This window comes from Staurois parvus, unplaced genomic scaffold, assembly GCF_062004578.1.
Source record: "Staurois parvus isolate SC_StPar_1 unplaced genomic scaffold, SC_StPar_1.0 ptg001004l, whole genome shotgun sequence".
Classification (NCBI taxonomy): domain Eukaryota; kingdom Metazoa; phylum Chordata; class Amphibia; order Anura; family Ranidae; genus Staurois; species Staurois parvus.
Genome location: NW_028318800.1, coordinates 1 through 25,589, shown reverse-complemented (window position 1 = coordinate 25,589; position 25,589 = coordinate 1). Strand labels below are relative to the sequence as shown.

General features: G+C 46.0%; 1 protein-coding gene across 1 annotated transcript; it reads right to left on the bottom strand.

The window, feature by feature from the left end:
• Positions 1–1,805: 1,805 nt before the first annotated feature.
• DNAJC5 (DnaJ heat shock protein family (Hsp40) member C5) lies at positions 1,806–24,774 on the bottom strand. Its single transcript, XM_089657465.1, has 4 exons — positions 24,628–24,774; positions 23,760–23,973; positions 22,386–22,557; positions 1,806–11,480 (listed from the first exon to the last, which is right to left on the bottom strand). The coding sequence occupies exons 1-4, from the start codon at positions 24,732–24,734 to the stop codon at positions 11,377–11,379; spliced, it is 597 nt and encodes a 198-aa protein (XP_089513591.1). The 5' UTR covers positions 24,735–24,774; the 3' UTR covers positions 1,806–11,376.
• Between the last annotated feature and the right edge of the window lie 815 nt (positions 24,775–25,589).

Genomic DNA, 25,589 nt, shown 5'->3' with positions numbered 1-25,589 from the left:
ACGTATGTATATGTATATATATGTGTGATTTGGCATTTCTGGGTAGGGGGCGCGCACGTGCATCCTACCTGCACCGCTGTTCGCGGCCTCAACTGTCAATCACCGGGTCCCGCCTGGTGATTGCCGAGTACTACCGATGGGGGGAGAGAACTGTATGTAAGCAATACAGATCTCTCCCTCATCAGCTCCAGCACACTGCTTTGTATGGCTCTGCACAGCAGCCATAGAAAGCAGTGTGCTTACAGTGGAAAGCACAGACACAGCACACCTAGTAAAACAGCCTTTGATCGCCCCTCATGTTAACCCCTTCCTGCCCAGTGCCATTAGTACAGCGTCAGTGCTTTTTATTAGCACTGATCACTGTATTGGTGTCACTGGGGATGTCAGACTCTATACTGTGATCAGTTTATTCTTTTTATTAGATAAATTGTGGTTTTAACTGCTTTCCCGCTGCCCTATAGCAGAAATACTGCTACAGGGCAGCAGAGGTGTGCAAAATCACATATATGTGTCATTTTGTATTCCCGGGTAGGGGGCGCCTGTGAGCCCTGCCTGCGCCACCATTGGCGGCCTCACCTGTCGATCATGCATCCCGGCTGGTGATTCCCTTCCGGCACCTGGCGATCGCAGTGTATCACCGACGGAGGAGAACCTGTCTGTAAACAATACAGTTCTCTCCCTTGTCAGCTCCTGCACACTGATTTGTATGGCTCTGCATATCAGTGTGATTACAGTGAAAAAAACACACAGCACACATTTAACCCTTTGATCGCTCCAGATGTTAACCCCTTCCTGCCCAGTGCCATTAGTGCAGTGTCAGTGCTTTTTATTAGCACTGATCACTGTATTGGTGTCACTGGGGATTGTCAGTGGCAGTTAGTCAGTTCCCCCCCCAGTGTCAAGAATGTCCGCCCCAGTCCCGCTATAAGTCGCTGAACGCTGCCTATACTAGTATAGGGGAAAACAAAATTCCAGTATATATACCGCCATTCGTAAACACTATAACGTTCACGTAAACCAATTAATTTACACGTATTTGGATTTTTTTTTTAACGAAGACATGTAACAGAATACATTTTGACCTAAATTTATGACAAAATTAGATTTTTTACCTGATTTTATATAAAAAAGTCAAAAATATATTTTTTTTTCTCAAAATTGGTGCTTTTTTCTTTTTCATAGTGCAAAAAATTAAAAAAGGAAAGGCGATCAAATACCACCGAAAGAAAACTATTTGTGGGAAAAAAAGGATGTAAATTTAATTTGGATGCAGCGTTGCATGACCGCGCAATTGTCAAAGTAACGCAGCGCCGTATCACAAAAAATGGCTTGGTCAGGAAGGGGGGGGGGGGGTAAATCCTCAGGAGGGCAGGGGGGTTAAAATGAATAAAGATAGACTGTACCATCATTTGTAGCAAAGAAATCGCTCTCTCACTGAGATTGTTATGTTTTTTACTCGGATCATCTGTTGTAGAACGTTTGTTAAATATTCCCATTTTCTGTGCCAAACTCCCACCATCGGCTGCTGAACAGACAGAGGGCCCGAGTGATAGAACATGTCTGTGTCAAGCATCAGAAACAGAAATGAGCAAATCGATTGAATCAAGAGGATCGCCCCAAACTTGCATGCGAACGTGCGCACACGTGGGTAAGTTACGACCTCCTAGCCATTTGGATTCAAGGACTGCATCATTCTCCGCACATTGGACCTATCCCACGTGTCTTCAGAAGAATCAGTCTGTGATTGGCTGTGGAACAAAAGATTGCGTCAAGTTACAAAAAAAGAAGACAAAACACAGCCCAGAGAGGTTCCTGCACTGAAACATTTATTTTACAGAAGTGGTTCCGATAATTTAGCATCCTTCTTTTGCTTTGTTTCACGTTAGGCAATATTCAAACATACATAATGACATGCTACAAACAAAAACAAATTTTTTTTTTTTTAAATGTTTTTTTTTTTTTTTAATTTTCTCCTCTGCAAATGGTCAGAGGGACCTTGAACGTCACCCCGGCCCTTCCCAAACCCACCCCTGGGTAACTAGACACACACACACACAGATGCCCGGACGCTGACATTCGCAACATCGTCTCCTGGCGGGTGGAGGACAGTGAATGGCTGCTCATAGGCTTGGCATTAGAAGAGGAAACAAATGATAGTGTTGACAGATTCAGCGACAGCGCTGTATTAACTGCGAATTAAACTGAATTTAGGAAGATTCAGGGAAAGCGCTGTATTAACTGCAAATTAAACTGAATTTAGGAAGATTCAGCGACAGCGCTGTATTAACTGCAAATTAAACTGAATTTAGGAAGATTCAGCGACAGCGCTGTATTAACTGCAAATTAAACTGAATTTAGGAAGATTCAGCGACAGCGCTGTATTAACTGCAAATTAAACTGAATTTAGGAAGATTCAGCGACAGCACTGTATTAACTGCAAATTAAACTGAATTTAGGTCTTAAAGGGATTGGTCCGTCAGAACTGGTACTGCTGTGGGATGTCAAAAACCGACGGAGACAAACGGGCAACTTAGGTAAAACCCCTAAATGTTCCTACTAAAGCTCATGGAGTTCTGTGTTTTCTCCCTACCATAGAGTCTTACTCCTCCCATTGTCATGATTTCGCAAAATGGTAACTTATTACTTCCCATGGAGCCTTTACAGCACTGGGATCTTGTGTTATACAGGATCTGCATGGTGTCAGCATGGGTTTCCACTAGTGGTGCACCGAAATGAAAATTCTGGTGCCGAAAACAAAAATTCAAAATGCACTTGGCCGAAAACCAAAACGCACAGTTTTTAAAATTAATATAGATTTTTTGGAAAAAAATACACTGATTATAGAAAAAAAAACAATATTTACCCCAATTTGTTTGTAAAATATGAAAGAGGATGTTACGACGAGTAAATAGATACCCAACATGTCACAAACTGTGGTACTTAAAAATCTCCATGGGTGATGCTTTAAACATTTCACATTTCTACAGGTTAGCAGTGTGACGTTACAGAGGAGGTCTAGTGCGAGAATAATTTCTCTTGCTCTGATGTTCCTGGCGATACCTCACGTGTGGTTTGAAAACTGTTTACATATGTGGGCATGGCCTATGTATGCGTTCACCACTACATGCAAGCACGGGGTGACGGGGGCACTTTAAACTTTTTTTTAAATTTTTTTTTTTGCACTGTCCCTTTAAAAAATTTTAATCACTTTTATTCTTATCACAAGGAATGCATGCATCCCTTGCGATTGAAATATTTAGTGACAGGTCCTCTTTATCAATGCAATGTAAAGAATTGGATAAAAAAAAAAGCATTGATCTAGTGCTTTAAATAAAAAAAATGGCTAGAACAGGAAGTGACATCGCTCTGGTCCTCCAAGGGCATAGAGATGAGTGGTGGCCAACTTTCTTTCACTCATCTCTATGCCCAGTGCCAAGAAAAAATGTCTGGAACAGAAAGTGACATCGCTCTGGTCCTCCAAGGGCATAGAGATGAGTGGCAAACAACTTTCTTTCACTCTTCTCTATGCCCAGCGTCAAAAAAAAAAATGGCCGGAGCAGGAAGTGACATCGCTCCAGTCCTTGAGAGTTAGGGATCTTAGATTGTACGCCCCTTGAGAGTTAGGGACCTTAGATTGTACACTCCTTGAGGGTTAGGGACCTTAGATTGTACGCCCCTTGAGGGTTAGGGACCTTAGATTGTACGCCCCTTGAGAGTTAGGGACCTTAGATTGTACACCCCTTGAGGGTTAGGGACCTTAGATTGTACGCCCCTTGAGGGTTAGGGACCTTAAATTGTACACCCCTTGAGGGTTAGGGACCGAAGTGAATGTACAATATATATGTAAAGTGTGGCGTAAATTGATGGCACTATATAAGTACCTGAAATAAAAATTTATACAATTTTGTCTGTGCCTTTAAAATCCTCCAAAAAGAGGGTTTTCCGCACATTGGACAAGCTGGAGCAGCTTTTTCTAAGCTTTTAAAGCACCCTTCAGCTTCTGTTTGGAAATGTTATACAGAGATATCAACCTCTTCCGTACCATATATGTGGCCTCTTGGTGGGTGGGCCTTAATGCCGAGCAGTCACATATACGCGGCCCCGTATAAAGAGCTTACCGTGTTGAGAACACGGTAGCCAGCGGGGATCGGTAAGCTCTGGATGCATACTTGTGATTGGGAGCTTTCTGATCATGTGAACGCTCTGACAGCCACATGCCTGCGAGACTCTGAAACATTGCCTTGCTGTAACTATGTGATCGTTCATTAAAACTTTTGGACCCATATTGGTGATCCTCGGTGTGCTGGTGACAGTTTCCCTCGCTCTGACAGCCAATCACAGCAGTCACATGATTCGAATGCCCTCCTCCCGGCATCTGAAAGCTCTTAAGGAGTTTAATGAGAGTGCCGATTGTCACTTTTAACAAACTGCTAGCAAACTTTCAACAAGCTTCAATGTGTGCTGAAGCCTGCTAGCAGCTTGCTCAATGTGACAATCAGCGCTCCGTTTAAGATTTGTGTTGGACATTTACAAAGTAAAGCTGAACTGGACTTTAAAAGCTTAAAAAAAAAAAGCTTGCTGAAAACTCTGCAGATGCTTTGTAAAGGTTTGCTGTTCACACTGCTTATAGAAGCTGAAGTCTGCATAGCCTTTTAGTTGTCCGCCTGGAGTTCTGCTTCTAAAATGACCAATAATTCATATACACATCAGCTTCTCATATATTCACATATAAACCTTGCTATATTTATAGATCTATGATGATGAGAAAAGAAAGTTCTATAATCAGAAGCATTTTCGGCTAAAAGAGTCTCACCAGAAGCTGTCCTCGTCGTCTTTCGATGGATTTATAGGCCTTAGCTAGGTGGGGGAATCTCTCCCTCAAAGGAAGAAATTTGATCTCTATTATCTTCAGTAATTGTTATGAACTGCTCTGGTTTACTGACCCATCAAGGTCCCTCAAGAGGTGCCTTCTTGTATCTGTGCTCTGCAACCAAATAGATAACAGACTCTGCCACCAATCTCAAAAGGCGAGGAAAAGCACACAAAAATACAGCATTTTAAATTCTTACTATTTTTTTTTTTCTAAAATTAGGTTTTGTTAGCCTGACTTCAAAAAGTCAATTCCACAGCATTGCTTCCTCCCTGTACATGACTGCTCTCTGCTCCTTCAGGAGTGTCTGACTGCTGTCTGTGCTGGCCCAGCACCTCTGCCCCTCCCTACATAAGCCTTTCTACAGCTGCCAGGGGAGGAGTGAAGGGGAAGGCTATAAAAGTGTCCCTTGAGTTTTGAGTAAAGCAGCAGTCTCGGGGCTTTTGGAGGTAAATACCAACACACATTAAAGTGGAACTTGAGGCCAGAATTAAAGATGGCCGACCAGGCATGAATTTTAATGCAGAAAAGACATTCTTTGTCTCTCCTGATTTAGCCCTCATACACACGGGATATTTTTACAGCGGCTGTTTTTGGCTTTTGATGTTTTTTTTTCTACAGCCAGTAAACCCCCCCCCCCCCCCCCACCCCCAGTCCACGCACACAAACTGTAATCAATGTTTTTTGGCTGGGAAAAAAAGTGTTTTTTTTGGGGAGTTTTTTAGCTGTAAAAACGCTCTAACGCGGAAAAAAGTGGTAAAATGTGATAAAACGCCACAAACCGGCGTTTTTGGAATTTTTTTGACCAAAAATAATATTTTTTTTGGTAGAAAAAAAAACTAAAAAATGGAAAACGCAGAAAAACGCAGCTGTGCATATTAGCCAATCAGCTTCTAACTTCAGCTTGTTCAGTTAAGTTTTGAAAATGAAAGATAGACGCTGATTGGCTGACATGGTCATAACTTTTTGGCGCAACTTTATTGAATAGACCGGCTCATGGCATTCCAGAATTCTCTCTATACGCTACAAAAAATAGAGAGACCGCTTTGAACAGATGACAAGCAGCCATTTATTCTTCAGTTCGGCACTGACTACCACACGGGCATTGAAGTCAAGGTAACATTGCAAACTAGGAACAATCATGGGGGAAAGTTTGGGTGCAGCTGTTATCTTAAAACCCCTTGACGCCGATTGCACGCAAATATGCGGCCTGTTGGTGTCTGGGCATTGACGCCGAGCGGCCGCACATTTGCGTGCAATTAAAAAATACTTATGTGCTGAGAGAGCGCGCCCTGTGTGCTCCCAGCACATATGTCCGCTACTCCTGGAAAGGTCCCGATCTCCCCTTTTGATCGGGACCTTTTCCAATCATGTGGCTGCTGTGATGGCGAATCACGGCACTCACATGACCCTAAAACCCGCCCCGCCTCCCGGCTTCTGAAACTCTTTAAAGGGCCGGGAGGAGCCGGAGCTAAGAGGTTAAGGAGAATAAGTCTTCAATGGGTTTGCGAAGGAATCTGAATGTTCAATAAAGTTATTTTAAAAATGTGCATTTTATTTACCTTTATTGTACTGTCTGTGAATGTCTCTACAGTTTGAGTGTCTGAGGGCCCATTCACACTAACACATGGTCACGCGTGGTAAGTGCATTGGTGCCATGTGGGTGTCATTCATCTAAATGACACCTCAATATATCCTGCCAACAGATGTCTGCTGAGTAGCTCTTTTGCAAAAAAAAAAAAAAATGTATACCCTTGCTTTCATTCCCTGTGACACTGGTGATCAAAACAATTACAGGGAGTACATTTTCCTAATTAGGACACAGACAGCAATAAAAAATCTGGCAGGGGTCCTAACCCCTCACCACTGTATCCAAATCTAAAATAAAATGTTGTCTTTAGTAGCTGCTGCTACCCTGTCAACTGCCTAACCTCACATGCTGCCTCTTGGCTCCTGAGAGTGCCCAGCAGGATCAAAACTCGGGGCCCCATTTTTAATGAGGAATGTAAACAACTACGGGGCTCACTTATTTGATTCTGCTATTCTCACTCTGGAGCTGGGAGCGGTATATGTTGAAGTACTACAAGTCTCATCATGCCTCTGGGAGTCTTGCCTGTGGCGGTCAAGAGTCTTGCAGGACCTCATGGGACTTGCAGTTCCTCAACACCTGGAGGGACGTAGTTTGGAGACCCCTGCTTTAACCCCGGTTCACATATCCACGTTCCTGCGGTCCACGTTTTGCGCGGGCATGAGAGCCCATTCCTTTGAATTGTCTCCCGTGCCCCATGTCACGCAGGGAAGAAGTCCCGGCACTTCTTCTGAAAACGCAGGAGAGGTTCTCAGTACGGTTGCGATTCCCAGTGCGGGCGGCGTGCCATTAGAATTGATGGCAACCGCCCGCAGGTCTGCATTCCTCTGTGCGGGTGGTGCGGCTGCACGGATCCGCAGCGGCACCACACGCACAGATGTGAACCTAGCCTTAAGGCGTCCACAGACATGAGATGGCAAATGGAGGTTTTGACTGCCATGTTATCGCTCTTGTATTGACTGACTGCAAATGATAACTCCCTGAGCAGACATATGTATCCAGGGGGAACGAAAGCAATGGAGGGGGAATCCACGGATTGTGTCTGTATCCTATACAGCACTCACTACTGAAAACAAGATATGTCACGTCTATGGAGTGATATTCAATGGCCGCCAGTAAATCTGGACCTTATAGTAAGGATCACTGGATCCCTCAACTGCAGGAGCTTCTTTTGGCAACTAGTATATCTACATCCGGCACTAATGGATTCTCCTATATAAGTGGCAGGCTGGTGGCACAGGGAGCATGCGGCTGGTCAGCCAAAGTCACCCTCCTTTATAGAATATCAGACTGGAAAAAAAGATCTGGCATAAAGAGGAATCCTGCATCCGGAATCCAGCATCCGGAATCCTGCATCCGCTCCAACCAAAATAAAAGTCCATGTTGAGCGGAGCTCATGAAAGGGTTTATTAACCCCTTGGCGCCGGTGCCTCCTGGTCCTTTAAGGGTTTCAGAAGCCGGGAGGCGGGGTTTTAGGGTCATGTGACCGCTGTGATTTGCTGTCACATGATCAGGAAAGGTCCCGATCGAAAGAGGAGATCGGGACCTTTCCATGAGTACTGAACGTGTGTGCTGGGAGCTCTCAGCACATGTTTTTTATAATAGAATGCAAATGTGCTGGGCCTGGACGCCGGGAGGCCGCACATGTGCATTCAGCCGGCGCCAAGAAGTTAAGCAACAGGTTAGCAGGTGAAACGCTCAATAGCAGCGCTACTAATACACATCTGACATCACACCGACAGCCACACGGACCTATAGCAGGGCAGGACGGATAGAGGGGGCGGATTCTTTGGCATCACGATGAGCACACTCCTGGCACCGCGGACAGCGCTGTGTACACTAGTGGCACTACATACAGATAAGCACAGCGCTGAGACGTACTACACACAATATATACAAATAAATATGGCAAGACCGCCAGCAATACACACCGCATGCGGTCACAGTGCCAGGCCTCCACACTACGGCCTCTCTGATGAGGCGCTAGCAGAATACGGCGCTCGCTACGATGAATGGGGGGCTTCCCTCTGTGCTTTTCAGCAATGTCTTTTCATTCAACAGAGGTCTTCAATTCCTCAGATCAAGCTCAAACCACAGGCTCAATGGGACAACAAAAACAAAACATATCCAGCAACAATGACCGATGAGGTGTATAATTAAAGGAGCTCACCATCAGATATCAAATGTAGAAGTACCATGTTGACACAAAAGCACATCCATTGTTTGGAGAGGGGGGCTTGTCACTGGGGGGGGTGACCAACAAACCATTGGCAAGACTACAGAACCTGAGAAGACACTACGCAAACAGCGCAATATATTTACAGGACGCTAAAGAAGAACTCTTCCCACAAAAAATGCTAAATGGGGAAGCTCCAAATACACGGTATGGTGAAACTTTGCAGACCCCCGGACCATCACACCCAAAACCATGGGCATTAACAAGAGTTGTCTAGCCCCGCCTCCTTTTGTAACGGTAACAACCCCCTACTCTTCTAGGAAGACTTGCTGCAAGATTTTGTATTGCGTCTGTGAAAATTTGTGCCCCTAGGTCCAAAGGTCATCTGAGGTCAGGTTCTGATATCAGGATCACAACACCTGCCTTGCAATCAGCGTTCCGATTCATCCCAAAGATGTTCCACAAGGCAGGCCATACACGGAGCGATTTTTTTTTTCCCAACAACCAAGGGTTGCAGGAAAGAAATTCAGTCAATTCCCCCATCAACACAGGGAATCCCTCCCGCCGAGCCATTGTATTCTCCTGGCCAGTGATTATTGATTGATCTGTTGACGTACGTTTTGATGTCCCTTGACGTACATTTTGACGTCCCTTGATGTACGTTTTGACGTCTGCTGACTTACATTTTGACGTACGTTTTGATGTCCCTTAATATACAACAGATGTCAAAACGTATGTCAAGGGACGTCAAAACGTACGTCAAGGGACGTCAAAATGTAAGTCAACAGATGTCAAAATGTACGTCAAGGGACGTCAAAACGTACATCAAGGGACGTCAAAATGTACATCAAGGGACGTCAAAATGTACGCCAAGGGACATCAAAACGTACATCAAAGGACGTCAAAACGTACTTCAAGGGACGTCAAAACGTACGTCAAGGGACATCAAAACGTATGTCAAAATGTAAGTCAACAGATGTCAAAACGTACGTCAAAACGTTAAAGTTTTGGGTTTAATCTCTGTAATGAATGTTTTTATACATACAGAATTTAAAAAAAAAAACAGCGTGCCCTACAGGAAGCAAAGGTTATTGCACCTCATGAAAGGTCAAGTTTCACCAGTCAATGATTATGACACTACCAAGCAACATTGATACTGCTGGTTGAAGCGTATGGCCAGCCAAAAATGGAGCAACAAAGTCAGAAATAAAAATGCCCTTTTTTCAGTAGAGTAGAATAAAGCGAAGACCCCTGTCAGTGTGCCAGTTACAGATTTTACCTCACTTCTGGGCTGCTGAGACTTGTTGGAGCCCCAGAAAGCTGTAAAAAACCCAACTGGCCTTCTAATCCTTTTCCACTCTATTTAAAAAGAAAAGGCTAAAAAGTCAGTCCCGCTCATATTCCCATCTGGGTTGACACTGGTGGGTCGTGGTTGCCCCCTGGCTTTCTGTGCCTCTTGGGAACACCAAAAGTTAGTTCTCCGTACCTGAGCTCAGAGCCCCGCCCACTAAGGTGCGTGACCCTTTCTGCTGGATTTCAGAAAGCAACAAAAGGTTTGCCACTAAGGAAGTGTTGGGATTATTGGTACTAGAGATCAGTCAGCAGAAAAGGGCGATGGGTCACCCTATGGCTAACGTATACATTTTGAAAGGGACTGACCTTTTAAGAAGTCCTGACTTGTTGGAGCCCCAGAAAGCTGTAAAAACCCCAACTGGCCTTCTAATCCTTTTCCACTCTATTTAAAAAGAAAGGAAAAAAGCTAAAAAGTCAGTCCCGCTCATATTCCCATCTGGGTTGACACTGGTGGGTCGGGGTTGCCCCCTGGCTTTCTGTGCCTCTTGGGAACACCAAAAGTTAATTCTCCCTACCTGAGCTCATAGCCCCGCCCACTAAGGTGCGTGACCCTTTCTGCTGGATTTTAGAAAGCAACAAAAGGTTTGCCACGAAGGATTATTGGTACTAGAGATCTCTCAGCAGAAAAGGGCGATGGGACACCCTATGGCTAATGTATACATTTTGAGAGGGACTGACCTTTTAAGAAGTCCTGCAAAAAAAAAAAAGAAAAAGAAAAAAAAAAAAGCTGCATATAAGGAATGTTGCTCACTACACAATGAGAGTCATAATAAGTATCAAGTACATACAGCATACATATTTTCTATAAGCCCCTTTCCACGCCAGGAGAAATTGGCAGCGTAGCCAGCGTCCCGTCACATGCGTACTACGCCGCGCGCACTCTTTCACACACGCAGACTACAACGTGACACACACGTTAAAATTCTTGAGGGGTGGTTGTCCGGTAGTCACTAAAACAGGAAGTGATTACGGAGGACGAGTTTGCTTCCTGCCGAGCCGACCTGGAATATGGTACGCGGGATTGCAAACTCCTCCTCCTCTGCGGAGGCGAGGAAGCTTCGCGCTCCGGGTCAACACAGAAGGGAGGGGTGCAGTAGTAACAGGTCCCCATTACAAAAATATACCCATTAAAAACTAGACTTGAACAAAAAAAATAAAAATAAATTAAAAAGATTTGATCATGGAGGGTGGGGGGGGGGGGCAGGAGGGTGAGTGGTGTGCATGCGCCTGTCTCCCCAGCGAGGGGACGAGATAATAGCTGGTCAGATGAGGGGTTTGGGGATGGGGGGGGGGGGGGGGAGGGGGACATGTTTACACAGGGGGTTGTATGGTTCAATCAGTTCTCCCCCCTCCTCTCTAATCCTAGAACCAGGGGCCCCCCGCACGCGCTCAGTTGAATGCGTCGGTGTGGTAGCTGACGTGGGAGTCGCTGGTGAGCTGTGTGGTCTCGGTGGCGGAGCTGGGCTGTACCATCACGGGGACATCAGAGGTATCTGGAAAGAGGAAAGACAACGTTTTAGATTCGGTGAAATGCCAAGAAGAGAATCTAAACCCAAAAACAAAAGATTTTATATTGTGGATTACCAGCCCTTTGGTTGCTGCATTAGTTTTCCACTTTATTTTCAGCTGCTGATCCTGCCAGTAACACACTTCCTGTTCTAGGGTGACAACTCTCGCTCCCTGTACTGTGTCTAAGCAGGAGCAGGCTAGGCTGCTACCCTCATGTGGACTACAAATACTGCCCCCCTCCTCCGTTACATAAGGGACTACAAATACTGCCCCCCTCCTCCGTTACATAAGGGACTACAAATACTGCCCCCCTCCTCCGTTACATACGGGACTACAAATACTGCCCCCCCTCCTCCGTTACATACGGGACTACAAATACTGCCCCTCCTCCTCCGTTACATAAGGGACTACAAATACTGCCCCCCTCCTCCGTTACATAAGGGACTACAAATACTGCCCCCCTCCTCCGTTACTTAAGGGACTACAAATACTGCCCCCTCCTCCATTACATAAGGGACTACAAATACTGCCCCCCTCCTCCGTTACATACGGGACTACAAATACTGCCCCCCCTCCTCCGTTACATAAGGGACTACAAATACTGCCCCGCCTCCTCCGTTACATAAGGGACTACAAATACTGCCCCCCTCCTCCGTTACATAAGGGACTACAAATACTGCCCCCCTCCTCCGTTACATAAGGGACTACAAATACTGCCCCCCTCCTCCGTTACATAAGGGACTACAAATACTGCCCCCCTCCTCCGTTACATACGGGACTACAAATACTGCCCCCCTCCTCCGTTACATAAGGGACTACAAATACTGCCTCCCTCCTCCATTACATAAGGGACTACAAATACTGTCCCCCTCCGTTACATAAGGGACTACAAATATTTCCCCCCTCCTCCGTTACATAAGGGACTACAAATACTGCCCCCCTCCTCCGTAACAGAAGGGGAAGTGTTTTGTGGTTCAAGGAACATAGCCGAGAAGGCGAACAATATTGTTTCAGTCCAGCGCGCAGCAAGCGACAAAGACAATGGAATTCTGGCAGCAGCAGTACTTTGCCTGAAAACAGAAAAGGAAGGCAGCCAAGACATTTCAGGACTTGTAGGATGCTTTGCCACCTTCCCGCCCGGGCCTATAGCAGATTGACGGAGGGGCGGGACACTCGCCATTGTGACTGGGCGTCACCCGAATTTGACAGGTAACCGCTCCCACTTCCACTGTGATCGACTAGGGCAGTGGTCTCCAAACTGCGTCCCGAGGACCTGATGCAGCCCTTTGCTTGCTTTTATCTGGCCCGTGGGGCACCATTTCATCCACTGATACCAACGATGGGGCACATTTATCCCATTGACACCAATGATGGGGCCCACTGACACCAATGATGGGACATAATTTCCCCTACTGACACCAATGATGGGGCACTATTCCTCCATATGCCACCAATTATGGGGCACATTCCTCCCAATGACACCAACGATGGGGCCCACTGACACCGCTGATGAGACACAATTCCTCTCACTGACACCAATGATGTGGCACAAGTTCTCCCACTGACACCAAAAATGGGGCATTGTTTTTTCTCCACTGACATCGGAACTTTCTCTACTCTCAAAGGTCACAGTCTGGCCCTCCTAAAGTCTGAAGGATAGTACACTGGCCCTTTGTCTAGAAAGTTTGGAGACCCCTTACCTAGGCGATCAGAAGTAGAAGTTGTCCTCCCCCCCCCCCCCCTCGGTCCCCGTAGTCTTCAGGGACACGTGACAGGTCCCAGACGACTACAGGGCCATTCATGAAGCGCAACTCTACTCGTGCATGCGCACCCAGCTGTGAAGCCGCAAGGTGCCCACACTAAAGATGGCGGTGCCAGGGAGAGAAGATGGCCAGTGAAACAAGCCATGGTGAGGACACCGCTGGACCGAGGGACAGGTAATTGTCGGTATTTTAAAAGTCAGCAGCTACAGCCTACTACCACATGTATGCTGCCATGTTGGCGACATGAAAACGGAAAATTGTATCAAATACTTACCGTAATTTTCCTTTTCTGGGTCCATTCCATGGCAGCCTACTACCGCATGTATGCTGCCATGTTGGCGCCAGGAAAACGGAAAATTGTATCAAAGCTGCTGTGCTTTCCGCTCGCTGTCTAGAACCGTTCTGCCTCCCCCTCCGCTCTGCTGATAATGACAGCAGTAGCGACAGCTGAGGTGAACAACAGGCTCTTAAATGGCTGGACCACAGTGGTGCAAATGGGACAGTGACTCGGTCCGGATACAGACCACGGTCCACCATGTAGTGATGCCTGTTCTAGAGAAACAACCAATTTAAGCAAATGTGTCATAAGAAAATGCTCCCTCCACCAGCATCACCAAACACATACCCTTTGCTTTTCAATATCGTCCTCTGTTGGGCAACAAGCAGCAGGTACCGGATAAATCTCTTCGCTCCCAGGGGCCGAATGAGGAGTATGTGCAGCTGGCTGGGCCGTCACTAAAGTTTAGGGGTTAGACTACGTTAAGGGTCAGAGACGACTATTTTTTCAGGTGTGATAAATCAATTTGTTTGGTGTCTGATCAGTGTGTGACAAAAAAAAAAAAGACATCTTAGGGAATCAACTAAGCTTCCTGCTTGGAACTCAGAAGTGCGCCACATTAACAGAGCAGATAGACCCGTTTCATGTCTATCTGTGCCAACTGCACCAGTTTCTATTTCTGAGTGAAATAGAAAATACAGCAGGTCTCCACATGATCAACAGGGGGAATACGGCAGTTTTCCAAATAGAAAACTACCGCAAACTCCCACCAGGTGTGACCTTGTTGTATGGGATGTGAGCTGTCAGCAGACAGACCAGTTTACATCCCTCACTCTGCTTGTGCAGTGATCTCGCTACATGAGCAGAGCTTGTACAGGGTCATCACCCCTTCTCCTTTGCTCTTAGCTGAGCGGTGATGGGCAGAGAGATTCTCCAGCTCTCTCTGAGCTGTACCTGTCACAGCCAAAGATCAGAGAATGGATCACTCCTAATTAACAAAGGGGATTGATAACGAGGAGCAGCATCTGCTCTATGTTCTATGTATAGAAGAGTCAAGCAGGCATGGTGCTTGTACAACTCTTGGCTAATCACCCCCACTGTGGCAAAATCTTTGGCTCTTCATCACTCCTAGAAAACCCCTGAATCGTGGGGCACATGCAGTATACAAACAATGACATTCCTAGCACCAACAGGGCAGCATACTACCACATGTATGCTGCCGTGGATTGGTGCCAGAAAAGGAAAATTAAGGTAAGTATTTGATACAATTTTCTGTTTTCCTGGCGCCAACATGGCAGCATACAAGTGGTAGTATGCTGCCATGAAATGGCCCCAGAAAAATAAAAATACGGTAAGTATTTGATATAAATTTCCATTTTCCTGGCGCCAACAGGGCAGCATACTACCACATGTATGCTGCCGTGGATTGGTGCCAGAAAAGGAAAATTACAGTAAGTATTTGATACAATTTTCCGTTTTCCTGGCGCCAACAGAGCAGCATACTACCACGAGTATGCTGCCGTGGATTGGAGCCAGAAAAGGAAAATTATAGTAAGTATTTGATACAATTTTCTGTTTTCCTGGCGCCAACAGAGCAGCATACTACCATGTGTATGCTGTTGTGGATTTGTGAAAGAAAAGGAAAATTATGATAAGTATTTGATATAATTTTCCGTTTTACTGGCACCAACAGGGCAGCATACATGTATAGCTGCCATGGAATGGCCCCAGAAAAGGAAAATAACGGTCAGTATTTGATACAATTTTCTGTTTTCCTGGCTCCAACATGGCAGCATACATGTGGTAGTAGGCTGCCATGGAATGGACCCAGAAAAGGAAAATTACGGTAAGTATTTGATACAATTTTCCGTTTTCATGTCGCCAACATGGCAGAATACATGTATATCTGCCATGGAATGGTTCAGGAAAGGAAAAATACGGTAAGTATTTGATATAATTTTCCATTCCAGAGTACAATGTTGGTGCCTTTTCATAGGTCGCCACATTGCACTGACTGATGGGAAGACGAGGGGCTGATCTGGAGAAATGAAGAAGCAGCTAGTGTACACTGCAGGACAATTTTATTAAGGGGAAGGGTTCTACAAGAATGCTGCTCTAATACTGCCAATACTTCTAATTTATATAGCATTTAGTCATGATACAGGTTTGCTTTGGCTGCTTCTAGTCCACTTATCTTGATGACCTAATATTGATTTCCACTACAAAAGGCACAGTAATGGATTTCATTCACATTGTTCACCCCCTCTTAGTGATATGATGTGTTTTTGCTTTAATTCCCCCATTTCAGCAACAAATAAGTTACCTTTTATTTGTTCCCCTGTTGTTCCATTCAGTATTGTGAGCCAACGCAACCACCCAGTACTCCTAAGCATGTGACTTATTTCATGTGAGAGTGCTGATTGGCCCAGAGCTGTCACAGGTAGGGGGAAGTATGCCTCCCAATGCCTGGATGTCCATAGCCTGGTGTAAGCTATGGCTGCGGTGACACGTAGTGTACACAAGGCTTTCTTTTCATTCTGAGCAGCTGAACAGAGTTGGTGGGCTTGAGAAGGGAAGAAAAGTATATATTCCTGAAGAAGGGGGCAATAAAGTGAACCTGTTGCTTTGCCCTACTTTGGTTTATTTTAAAACCCCGTTCCATTTAAAACTTTTTATTTTGTTTTTGGAGCAAGGAGGGATTAAAAAGTCTGTGTCCCTATTGGAGGGAATACCCCCCACTTCCTGTGTCCCTATTGGAGGAAATACCCCTCACTTCCTGTGTCCCTATTGGAGGGAATACCCCCCACTTCCTGTGTCCCTATTGGAGGGAATACCCCTCACTTCCTGTGTCCCTATTGGAGGGAATACCCCTCACTTCCTGTGTCCCTATTGGAGGGAATACCCCCCACTTCCTGTGTCCCTATTGGAGGGAATACCCCTCACTTCCTGTGTCCCTATTGGAGGGAATACCCCTCACTTCCTGTGTCCCTATTGGAGGGAATACCCCTCACTTCCTGTGTCCCTATTGGAGGGAATACCCCCCACTTCCTGTGTCCCTATTGGAGGGAATACCCCTCACTTCCTGTGTCCCTATTGGAGGGAATACCCCTCACTTCCTGTGTCCCTATTGGAGGGAATACCCCTCACTTCCTGTGTCCCTATTGGAGGGAATACCCCTCACTTCCTGTGTCCCTATTGGAGGGAATACCCCTCATTTCCTGTCCAGGTATTAAAATGGTTCTAAAGCCAAAGGTTCTTCACCTTAATGCATTCTATGCATTTAGGTAAAAAAAAAACAAAAAAAAAAAAACCTGTGTAACAGGATACCCCCCTCCCCCCCTTATACCTGATCCCATTCAAGATCCAGCGCTGTGCATGAGAGCCAATGCTCTCCCTCCTCTCTGGGCAGACTGATAGCAGTAGCCATTGGCTGCTACTGCTGTCAATCAAATGATGTAACAAGGAGCAGGGGAGAGGGGTCAATAGGCACAGACATGGCGGCTTGAGAGCGAGCCCACGAGTGCCCCCAAAGGAAGCGGCTTCTTATGGGGGAACTTGCCGAAGTGGAGGAGCCAGGAGCGCCGGCAGGGACCCCAGAAGAAAAGGATCGGGGCGGCTCTGTGCATAACCATTGCACAGGGCAGGTATGTATAACATTTTTATTTACCCCTAGACGCTGAGCGCACATGCAAATATGCGCATCTCAGCGTCTGGGCCTTGATACCGAGCGGCCGCATATTTGCGTACCATTTGAAAATACATATGTAATGAGAGCACACACCCTGCGCACTCCCAGCACACATGTCCGCTACTTCCGGAAAGGTCCCGATCTCCCCTTTCGATCGGGACCCATCACGGCGGTCACATGACCCTAAAACCCCGCCCGCCTCCCAGCTTCTGAAACTCTTGAAGGGCCGGGAGGCGCCGGCGCCAAGAGGTTAAGGAGAACAAGTCTTCAATGGGTTTGCGAAGGAATCTGAATGTTCAATAAAGTTATTTTAAACACTTGCATTTTATTTACCTTTATTGTACTTTGTCTGTGAAAGTCTCTACATTTGAGTGTCTGAAGTCAACTTAGGGCCCATTCACACTAACACATGGCCACGCGTGGTAAGTGCATTGGTGCCATGTGGGTGTCATTCATCTAAATGGCACCTCAATACATCCTGCCAACAGATGTGTGCTGAGGTGCTCTGCAAAAAAAAAAAAGGTGCATGCCTTGACGTCGAGCGGCCGCATATTTGCATACGATTTGAAAATACATATGTACTGAGGGAGCCCTGCGCACTCCCAGTACATGTGTCTGTGACTCACGGAAAGGTCCTGATCACCCCTTGCAACTGGGACCTTTTCTGAGCATGTGATCGCCGTAACAGCGAATCACGGCGGTCACATGACCCTAAAACCCCGCCCCTCCTCCCCACTTCTGAAACTCTTAAAGGGTTGGGAGGCGCCGGTGCAAAGGGGTTAAAGAAAAAAAAAAGGAACCTTTATTATCAGTTTAAGTGGTGGGAAATCTGTCCGAATAAGGGCAGATGAATTTTGAATCTTTTTTTGCGGTCTATGCTTTCTTGTCCTAAGGACAACTGCACCCTCACAGGCAGAGGAAGTAGGAGGAAATGTCCCCAATAGGGTCACAGGCAGAGGAAGTAGGAGGAAATATCCCCAATAGGGTCACAGGCAGAGGAAGTAGGAGGAAATGTCCCCAATAGGGTCACAGGCAGAGGACGTAGGAGGAAATATCCCCAATAGGGTCACAGGCAGAGGACGTAGGAGGAAATGTCCCCAATAGGGTCACAGGCAGAGGAAGTAGGAGGAAATGTCCCCAATAGGGTCACAGGCAGAGGAAGTAGGAGGAAATGTCCCCAATAGGGTCACAGGCAGAGGACGTAGGAGGAAATATCCCCAATAGGGTCACAGGCAGAGGACGTAGGAGGAAATGTCCCCAATAGGATCACAGGCAGAGGAAGTAGGAGGAAATGTCCCCAATAGGGTCACAGGCAGAGGACGTAGGAGGAAATGTCCCCAATAGGGTCACAGGCAGAGGAAGTAGGAGGAAATGTCCCCAATAGGGTCACAGGCAGAGGAAGTAGGAGGAAATGTCCCCAATAGGGTCACAGGCAGAGGAAGTAGGAGGAAATGTCCCCAATAGGGTCACAGGCAGAGGAAGTAGGAGGAATTGTCCCCAATAGGGTCACAGGCAGAGGACGTAGGAGGAAATATCCCCAATAGGGTCACAGGCAGAGGACGTAGGAGGAAATGTCCCCAATAGGATCACAGGCAGAGGAAGTAGGAGGAAATGTCCCCAATAGGGTCACAGGCAGAGGACGTAGGAGGAAATATCCCCAATAGGGTCACAGGCAGAGGACGTAGGAGGAAATATCCCCAATAGGGTCACAGGCAGTGGAAGTAGGAGGAAATATCCCCAATAGGGTCACAGGCAGAGCAAATAGGAGGACATATCCCCAATAGGGTCACAGGCAGAGGAAGTAGGAGGAAATATCCCCAATAGGGTCACAGGCAGAGGAAGTAGAAGGAAATATCCCCAATAGGGTCACAGGAGAAGGAAATATCCCCAACAGGGTCACAGGCAGAGGAAGTATCCCCAATAGGGTCACAGACAGAGGAAGTAGAAGGAAATATCCCCAATAGGGTCACAGGCAGAGGAAGTAGGAGGAAATATCCCCAATAGGGTCACAGGCAGAGGAAGTAGGAGGAAATATCCCCAATAGGGTCACAGGCAGAGGAAGTAGGAGGAAATATCCCCAATAGGGTCACAGGCAGGGGAAATAGGAGGAAAAATCCCCAATAGGATCACAGGCAGAGGAAGCAGGAGGAAATATCCCCAATAGGGTCACAGGAGGAGGAAGTAGGAGGAAATATCCCCAATAGGGTCACAGACAGAGGAAGTAGGAGGAAATATCCCCAATAGGGTCACAGGCAGAGGAAGTAGGAGGAAATATCCCCAATAGGGTCACAGGCAGAAGAAGTAGGAGGAAATATCCCCAATAAAGTCACAGGAGAAGGAAATATCCCCAACAGGGTCACAGGCAGAGGACGTAGGAGGAAATATCCCAAATAGGATCACAGGCAGAGGACGTAGGAGGAAATATCCCCAATAGGGTCACAGGCAGAGGACATAGGAGGAAATGTCCCCAATAGGGTCACAGGCAGAGGAAGTAGGAGGAAATGTCCCCAATAGGGTCACAGGCAGAGGACGTAGGAAGAAATATCCCCAATAGGGTCACAGGCAGAGGACATAGGAGGAAATGTCCCCAATAGGGTCACAGGCAGAGGAAGTAGGAGGAAATGTCCCCAATAGGGTCACAGGCAGAGGACGTAGGAAGAAATATCCCCAATAGGGTCACAGGCAGAGGACGTAGGAGGAAATATCCCCAATAGGGTCACAGGCAGAGGACATAGGAGGAAATGTCCCCAATAGGGTCACAGGCAGAGGAAGTAGGAGGAAATGTCCCCAATAGGGTCACAGACAGAGGACGTAGGAGGAAATATCCCCAATAGGGTCACAGGCAGAGGACGTAGGAGGAAATATCCCCAATAGGGTCACAGGCAGTGGAAGTAGGAGGAAATATCCCCAATAGGGTCACAGGCAGAGCAAATAGGAGAACATATCCCCAATAGGGTCAGAGGCAGAGGAAGTAGGAGGAAATATCCCCAATAGGGTCACAGGCAGAGGAAGTAGAAGGAAATATCCCCAATAGGGTCACAGGAGAAGGAAATATCCCCAACAGGGTCACAGGCAGAGGAAGTATCCCCAACAGGGTCACAGGCAGAGGAAGTATCCCCAATAGGGTCACAGACAGAGGAAGTAGAAGGAAATATCCCCAATAGGGTCACAGGCAGAGGAAGTAGGAGGAAATATCCCCAATAGGGTCACAGGCAGAGGAAGTAGGAGGAAATATCCCCAATAGGGTCACAGGCAGAGGAAGTAGGAGGAAATATCCCCAATAGGGTCACAGGCAGGGGAAATAGGAGGAAATATCCTCAATAGGATCACAGGCAGAGGAAGTAGGAGGAAATATCCCCAATAGGGTCACAGGCAGAGGAAGTAGGAGGAAATATCCCCAATAGGGTCACAGACAGAGGAAGTAGGAGGAAATATCCCCAATAGGGTCACAGGCAGAGGAAGTAGGAGGAAATATCCCCAATAGGGTCACAGGCAGAAGAAGTAGGAGGAACTATCCCCAATAGGGTCACAGGAGAAGGAAATATCCCCAACAGGGTCACAGGCAGAGGAAGCATCCCCAATAGGGTCACAGACAGAGGAAGTAGAAGGAAATATCCCCAATAGGGTCACAGGCAGGGGAAATAGGAGGAAATATCCCCAATAGGATCACAGGCAGAGGAAGTAGGAGGAAATATCCCCAATAGGGTCACAGGAGGAGGAAGTAGGAGGAAATATCCCCAATAGAGTCACAGACAGAGGAAGTAGGAGAAAATATCCCCAATAGGGCCACAGACAGAGGAAGTAGGAGGAAATATCCCTAATAGGGTCACAGACAGAGGAAGTAGGAGGAAATATCCCCAATAGGGTCACAGACAGAGGAAGTAGGAGGAAATATCCCCAATAGGGTCACAGGCAGAGGAAATAGGAGGAAATATCCAGAATAGGGTCACAGACAGAGGAAGTAGGAGGAAATATCCTCAATAGGGTCACAGGCAGGGGAAATAGGAGGAAATATCCCCAATAGGGTCACAGACAGAGGAAGTAGAAGGAAATATCCCCAATAGGGTCACAGACAGAGGAAGTAGGAGGAAATATCCCCAATAGGGTCACAGGCAGAGGAAGTAGGGGGAAATATCCCCAATAGGGTCAGAGGCAGAGGAAGTAGGAGGAAATATCCCCAATAGGGTCACAGGAGGAGGAAGTAGGAGGAAATATCCCCAATAAGGTCACAGACAGAGGAAGTAGGAGGGAATATCCCCAATAGGGTCACAGACAGAGGAAGTAGGAGGAAATATCCCCAATAGGGTCACAGACAGAGGAAATAGGATGAAATATCCCCAATAGGGTCACAGACAGAGGAAGTAGGATGAAATATCCCCAATAGGGTCACAGGCAGGGGAAATAGGAGGAAATATCCCCAATAGGGTCACAGACAGAGGAAGTAGGAGGAAATATCCCCAATAGGGTCACAGACAGAGGAAGTAGGAGGAAATATCCCCAATAGGGTCACAGACAGAGGAAATAGGATGAAATATCCCCAATAGGGTCACAGGAGGAGGAAGTAGGAGGAAATATCCCCAATAGGGTCACAGACAGAGGAAGTAGGAGGGAATATCCCCAATAGGGTCACAGACAGAGGAAGTAGGAGGGAATATCCCCAATAGGGTCACAGACAGAGGAAGTAGGATGAAATATCCCCAATAGGGTCACAGACAGAGGAAGTAGGATGAAATATCCCCAATAGGGTCACAGGCAGGGGAAATAGGAGGAAATATCCCCAATAGGGTCACAGACAGAGGAAGTAGAAGGAAATATCCCCAATAGGGTCACAGACAGAGGAAGTAGGAGGGAATATCCCCAATAGGGTCACAGACAGAGGAAGTAGGATGAAATATCCCCAATAGGGTCACAGACAGAAATAAAACCCTGACATATGTTTAAACTCTTTCCAATTGTATCCAAAAATGAAAAAAAAAAAAGAAGTAGAGTATGGCTTTACTGCCCAATAAGGAACTATGCAATGCAGGAGCTTTGCTGTGATTGGCATAGAACTGTGCTTCCAATATCGGATACAATAAAATCCCACCTAAGAATAAACATCGTAATATAATTGTAGTGACAATTCACCCACAGAGCCGACAGCTTTTATGAAGCCACTCACCCCGCTCGTCGTTTTGCACCTGTGCCTCCAAATCTTCGGGCGACATGTAGAAGTCTGGATCTTCCCCCTCCGGGGGCCGAGGTTTACACTTTCCACAGCAACAATTACAGCAACAGCAAAGACAGCAGCAGCAATAACAGCCTGTGATCAGGCCACAGAACATGAAGAGTGCCTGGGGGGAGACACAGACAAGTACCGTGTTAGACGTGTTAGACATCATCCATGCAAGAGACCAGACCTGCGTGTTTTCAACTAGACCAGCCGTGTCTTGCTTCTGTCATTGTCACTATATGGCTACATTACCAATGAAGACACCCGGTCACCTCAGGGTAACAAGGTCTGTGTATAGCCCACTAGAGAACCTCCCTAGCGGTCTGATTATATCAGTATTTCTGTGCTCAAAGCGGTACATTATTTTGCATGGAAATATCTTCTTTTTTTATTGTAGGCTGTAATTCTTAGGAATAACTCACTGAAATCTGTCCAAACAAAAATCTAGTAAACATCCCGGGTAGGATAAAATTTTAAACACGAAATCATAAATTATAATTGAATAAATAATCAAAAAAATTATATAATAATAAATTTAATTCAATAATAAAATCAAACCAAAAAACACTGAAATTTGAAAATAGAGCGCCAAGTTCGCACATCACTGAGCTCAGTCGCAGAATCATTTTCAGACGAATTTCCCCCACGAATCATTATCACTCAATTCTGCAAGTGGTTCTGATTTACTATCGCTGTTCTCTAGCCGGTCTAAAACCGCTTTTGACCTAAAGGGACGCTCTTTGGACGCCATGGACGTTTCTCAGTTTCCAGGCAGAAAGAACAGTAAAAATGCAGGCAGGGCGCCGGACAAAGCACTCGGGACAAAATGTATGTGAAATGTTTGATACAGGAATGTTATACTATGTGATTTTAGTGTATTTAGTGAATGTCACTTTTTAACATTTTTAAATTTCCCGCCGTTCCGTCCCCCGTACGTCCCGACATCACAGGGAACGGAACCCGGAAGACGGATGCCGGCATCTGCCGGAGGACATTGCCGGGGACACTGCAGGAGGGACATCGCGGGAGCGCAGGACAAGGTAAGTGAAGAGATCCCGGAGCAGCGCCGCATGGTAAGCCCGAGTGTAGCTCAGGGTTACCGCTTGTGGTGCTGAAACTTTACCCCGAGCTACACTCGGGAATACCGCCAGGGGGGTTAAAATCAGACAAAACAAGCTGCAAAATTATTTCTCAAAAACCCTAAGAACCGCAACTTGCCCTTTACCAACATTGATATGGTACATCGCGGGACTCCAGATCCACACCCCCGGCCCACTGAGCCTTCAAATCATGCTCACCCGCTTTTCTAACCCTGCCGCTCACCTTCGCCCACCAGCTGGACAGCACAAAGTATGTGTTGACATTCTCCTCCCCGAATTGTTCGGCCACGTAAAGGCCGAGGGACCCGTACTTGTCGTAGATGTTGCGCTTTGTGCAGTCTGTCAGGATACCATGTGCGTTGTTGATCTCCTTGAACTTCTCAGACGCCTCTGGGTTATCCGGGTTCTTGTCCGGGTGATATTTCAGCGCTAGCTTCCTGCAATGTGAACAGGACAAAGAATTATCAACACGGGACTTCCAGGAGGGGATGCAGATGTTAAAGCAGAGCTCCACCCAAAAGAGGAAGTTCCGCTTTAAGGACTGCTCCCCCGCTCTCCATTAAGGATTGGCACCTTTAGGGGGCGGGTACCCGAATTTGACAGGTACCCGCTGCCACTTACGGTCTGATCGCCTAGGCGATCGGAAACAGAAGGTGTCCACCCTCCCTGTAGTCTTTTGGGACACGTGACAGGTCCATTACAGGACCTTTCGTGAAGCGCAGCGCTACTCGCGCATGCGCAGTGGGCACCCGGCTGTGAAGCCGCAAGCTGTCACAGCCGGGTGCCCACACTGAAGATGCCGGCCTCCTGGAATCCAGGACAGCCGGTGAAACGGGGTGCGGGGGACACACTACGGGACCGAGGGACAGGTAAGTGTTTTTAAAAGTCAACAGCTACAGTTTTTGTATCTGCTAACTTTTATTTATGTATTTTTTTTCAACTGGAGCCCGGCCATACAATATACAAATATCTTATACAATGTTACTTTGGAAAAAACTGGACTGAGCTGATGAAACAAAACGGAACGCCCGTGTGAAAGGGGCCTAAAAGGTACATTAAGATGTAGAAGAGTAAACTTTGCGCCAAATCACCTGTAACATTTTTTTATGTCATCGGATGTGGCATTTTTGTCCAGTCCTAGAACCCGGTACAGCGACTCTCCGGAGGTGGAGAGGGAGCGTTGCCTCTGGTCCGCCATCCTTGCTCACTATAAAAAAAAAGACAGATTCATTAGTAACAGTTCGCAAACCTCTGTAAATATAAAAAAGGTGAAGCATAACGAAGGGATCCAGGTGGACCACTGATTGCCGTGCAGTACGGGCATCCTACAGGCATGGAGTTTGTATGTTTTTCCTGCGTTAGTGTGAGGATCCTCTGTGTGCTGGTTTACTCCCCAAATTCAAAAAGATACAGATCAGTTTGGTTCCTAAAGAGAAGTGACCCCAGTGTATGGAATTGTGGGACTGCAGCAGGAAACCCAATAGCTGTTCTGAGAGAAGAATTGCTGCAGATGGATCTATACGCTGAACAATGTTCGGAAAGAGGACCAGAGCGCAGAACTTTTACAGATCCTATTGACTGCACATGCATGACGATTACTCCTCATTATTATTATTATTATACAGGATTTATATATTATTATTATACAGGATTTATATATTATTATTATACAGGATTTATATATTATTATTATTATACAGGATTTATATATTATTATTATACAGGATTATATATTATTATTATTATACAGGATTTATATATTATTATTATATTATACAGGATTTATATATTATTATTATACAGGATTTATATATTATTATTATTATACAGGATTTATATATTATTATTATTATACAGGATTTATATATTATTATTATACAGGATTTATATATTATTATTATTATACAGGATTTATATATTATTATTATACAGGATTTATATATTATTATTATACAGGATTTATATATTATTATTATTATATAGGATTTATATATTATTATTATACAGGATTTATAGATTATTATTATTATACAGGATTTATATATTATTATTA

What these genes read in the sequence shown, in the direction of transcription:
- DNAJC5 (XM_089657465.1), bottom strand. Translation starts at nt 24,734, where the DNA reads ATGGCGGACCAGAGGCAACGCTCCCTCTCCACCTCCGGAGAGTCGCTG. An exon ending in GACATAAAAAAATGTTACAG is followed by an intron (nt 23,974 to 24,627) that starts GTGATTTGGCGC and finishes TTCACATTGCAG; the next exon opens with GAAGCTAGCGCTGAAATATC. An exon ending in GGTGCAAAACGACGAGCGGG is followed by an intron (nt 11,481 to 22,385) that starts GTGAGTGGCTTC and finishes TCCTCTTTCCAG; the next exon opens with ATACCTCTGATGTCCCCGTG.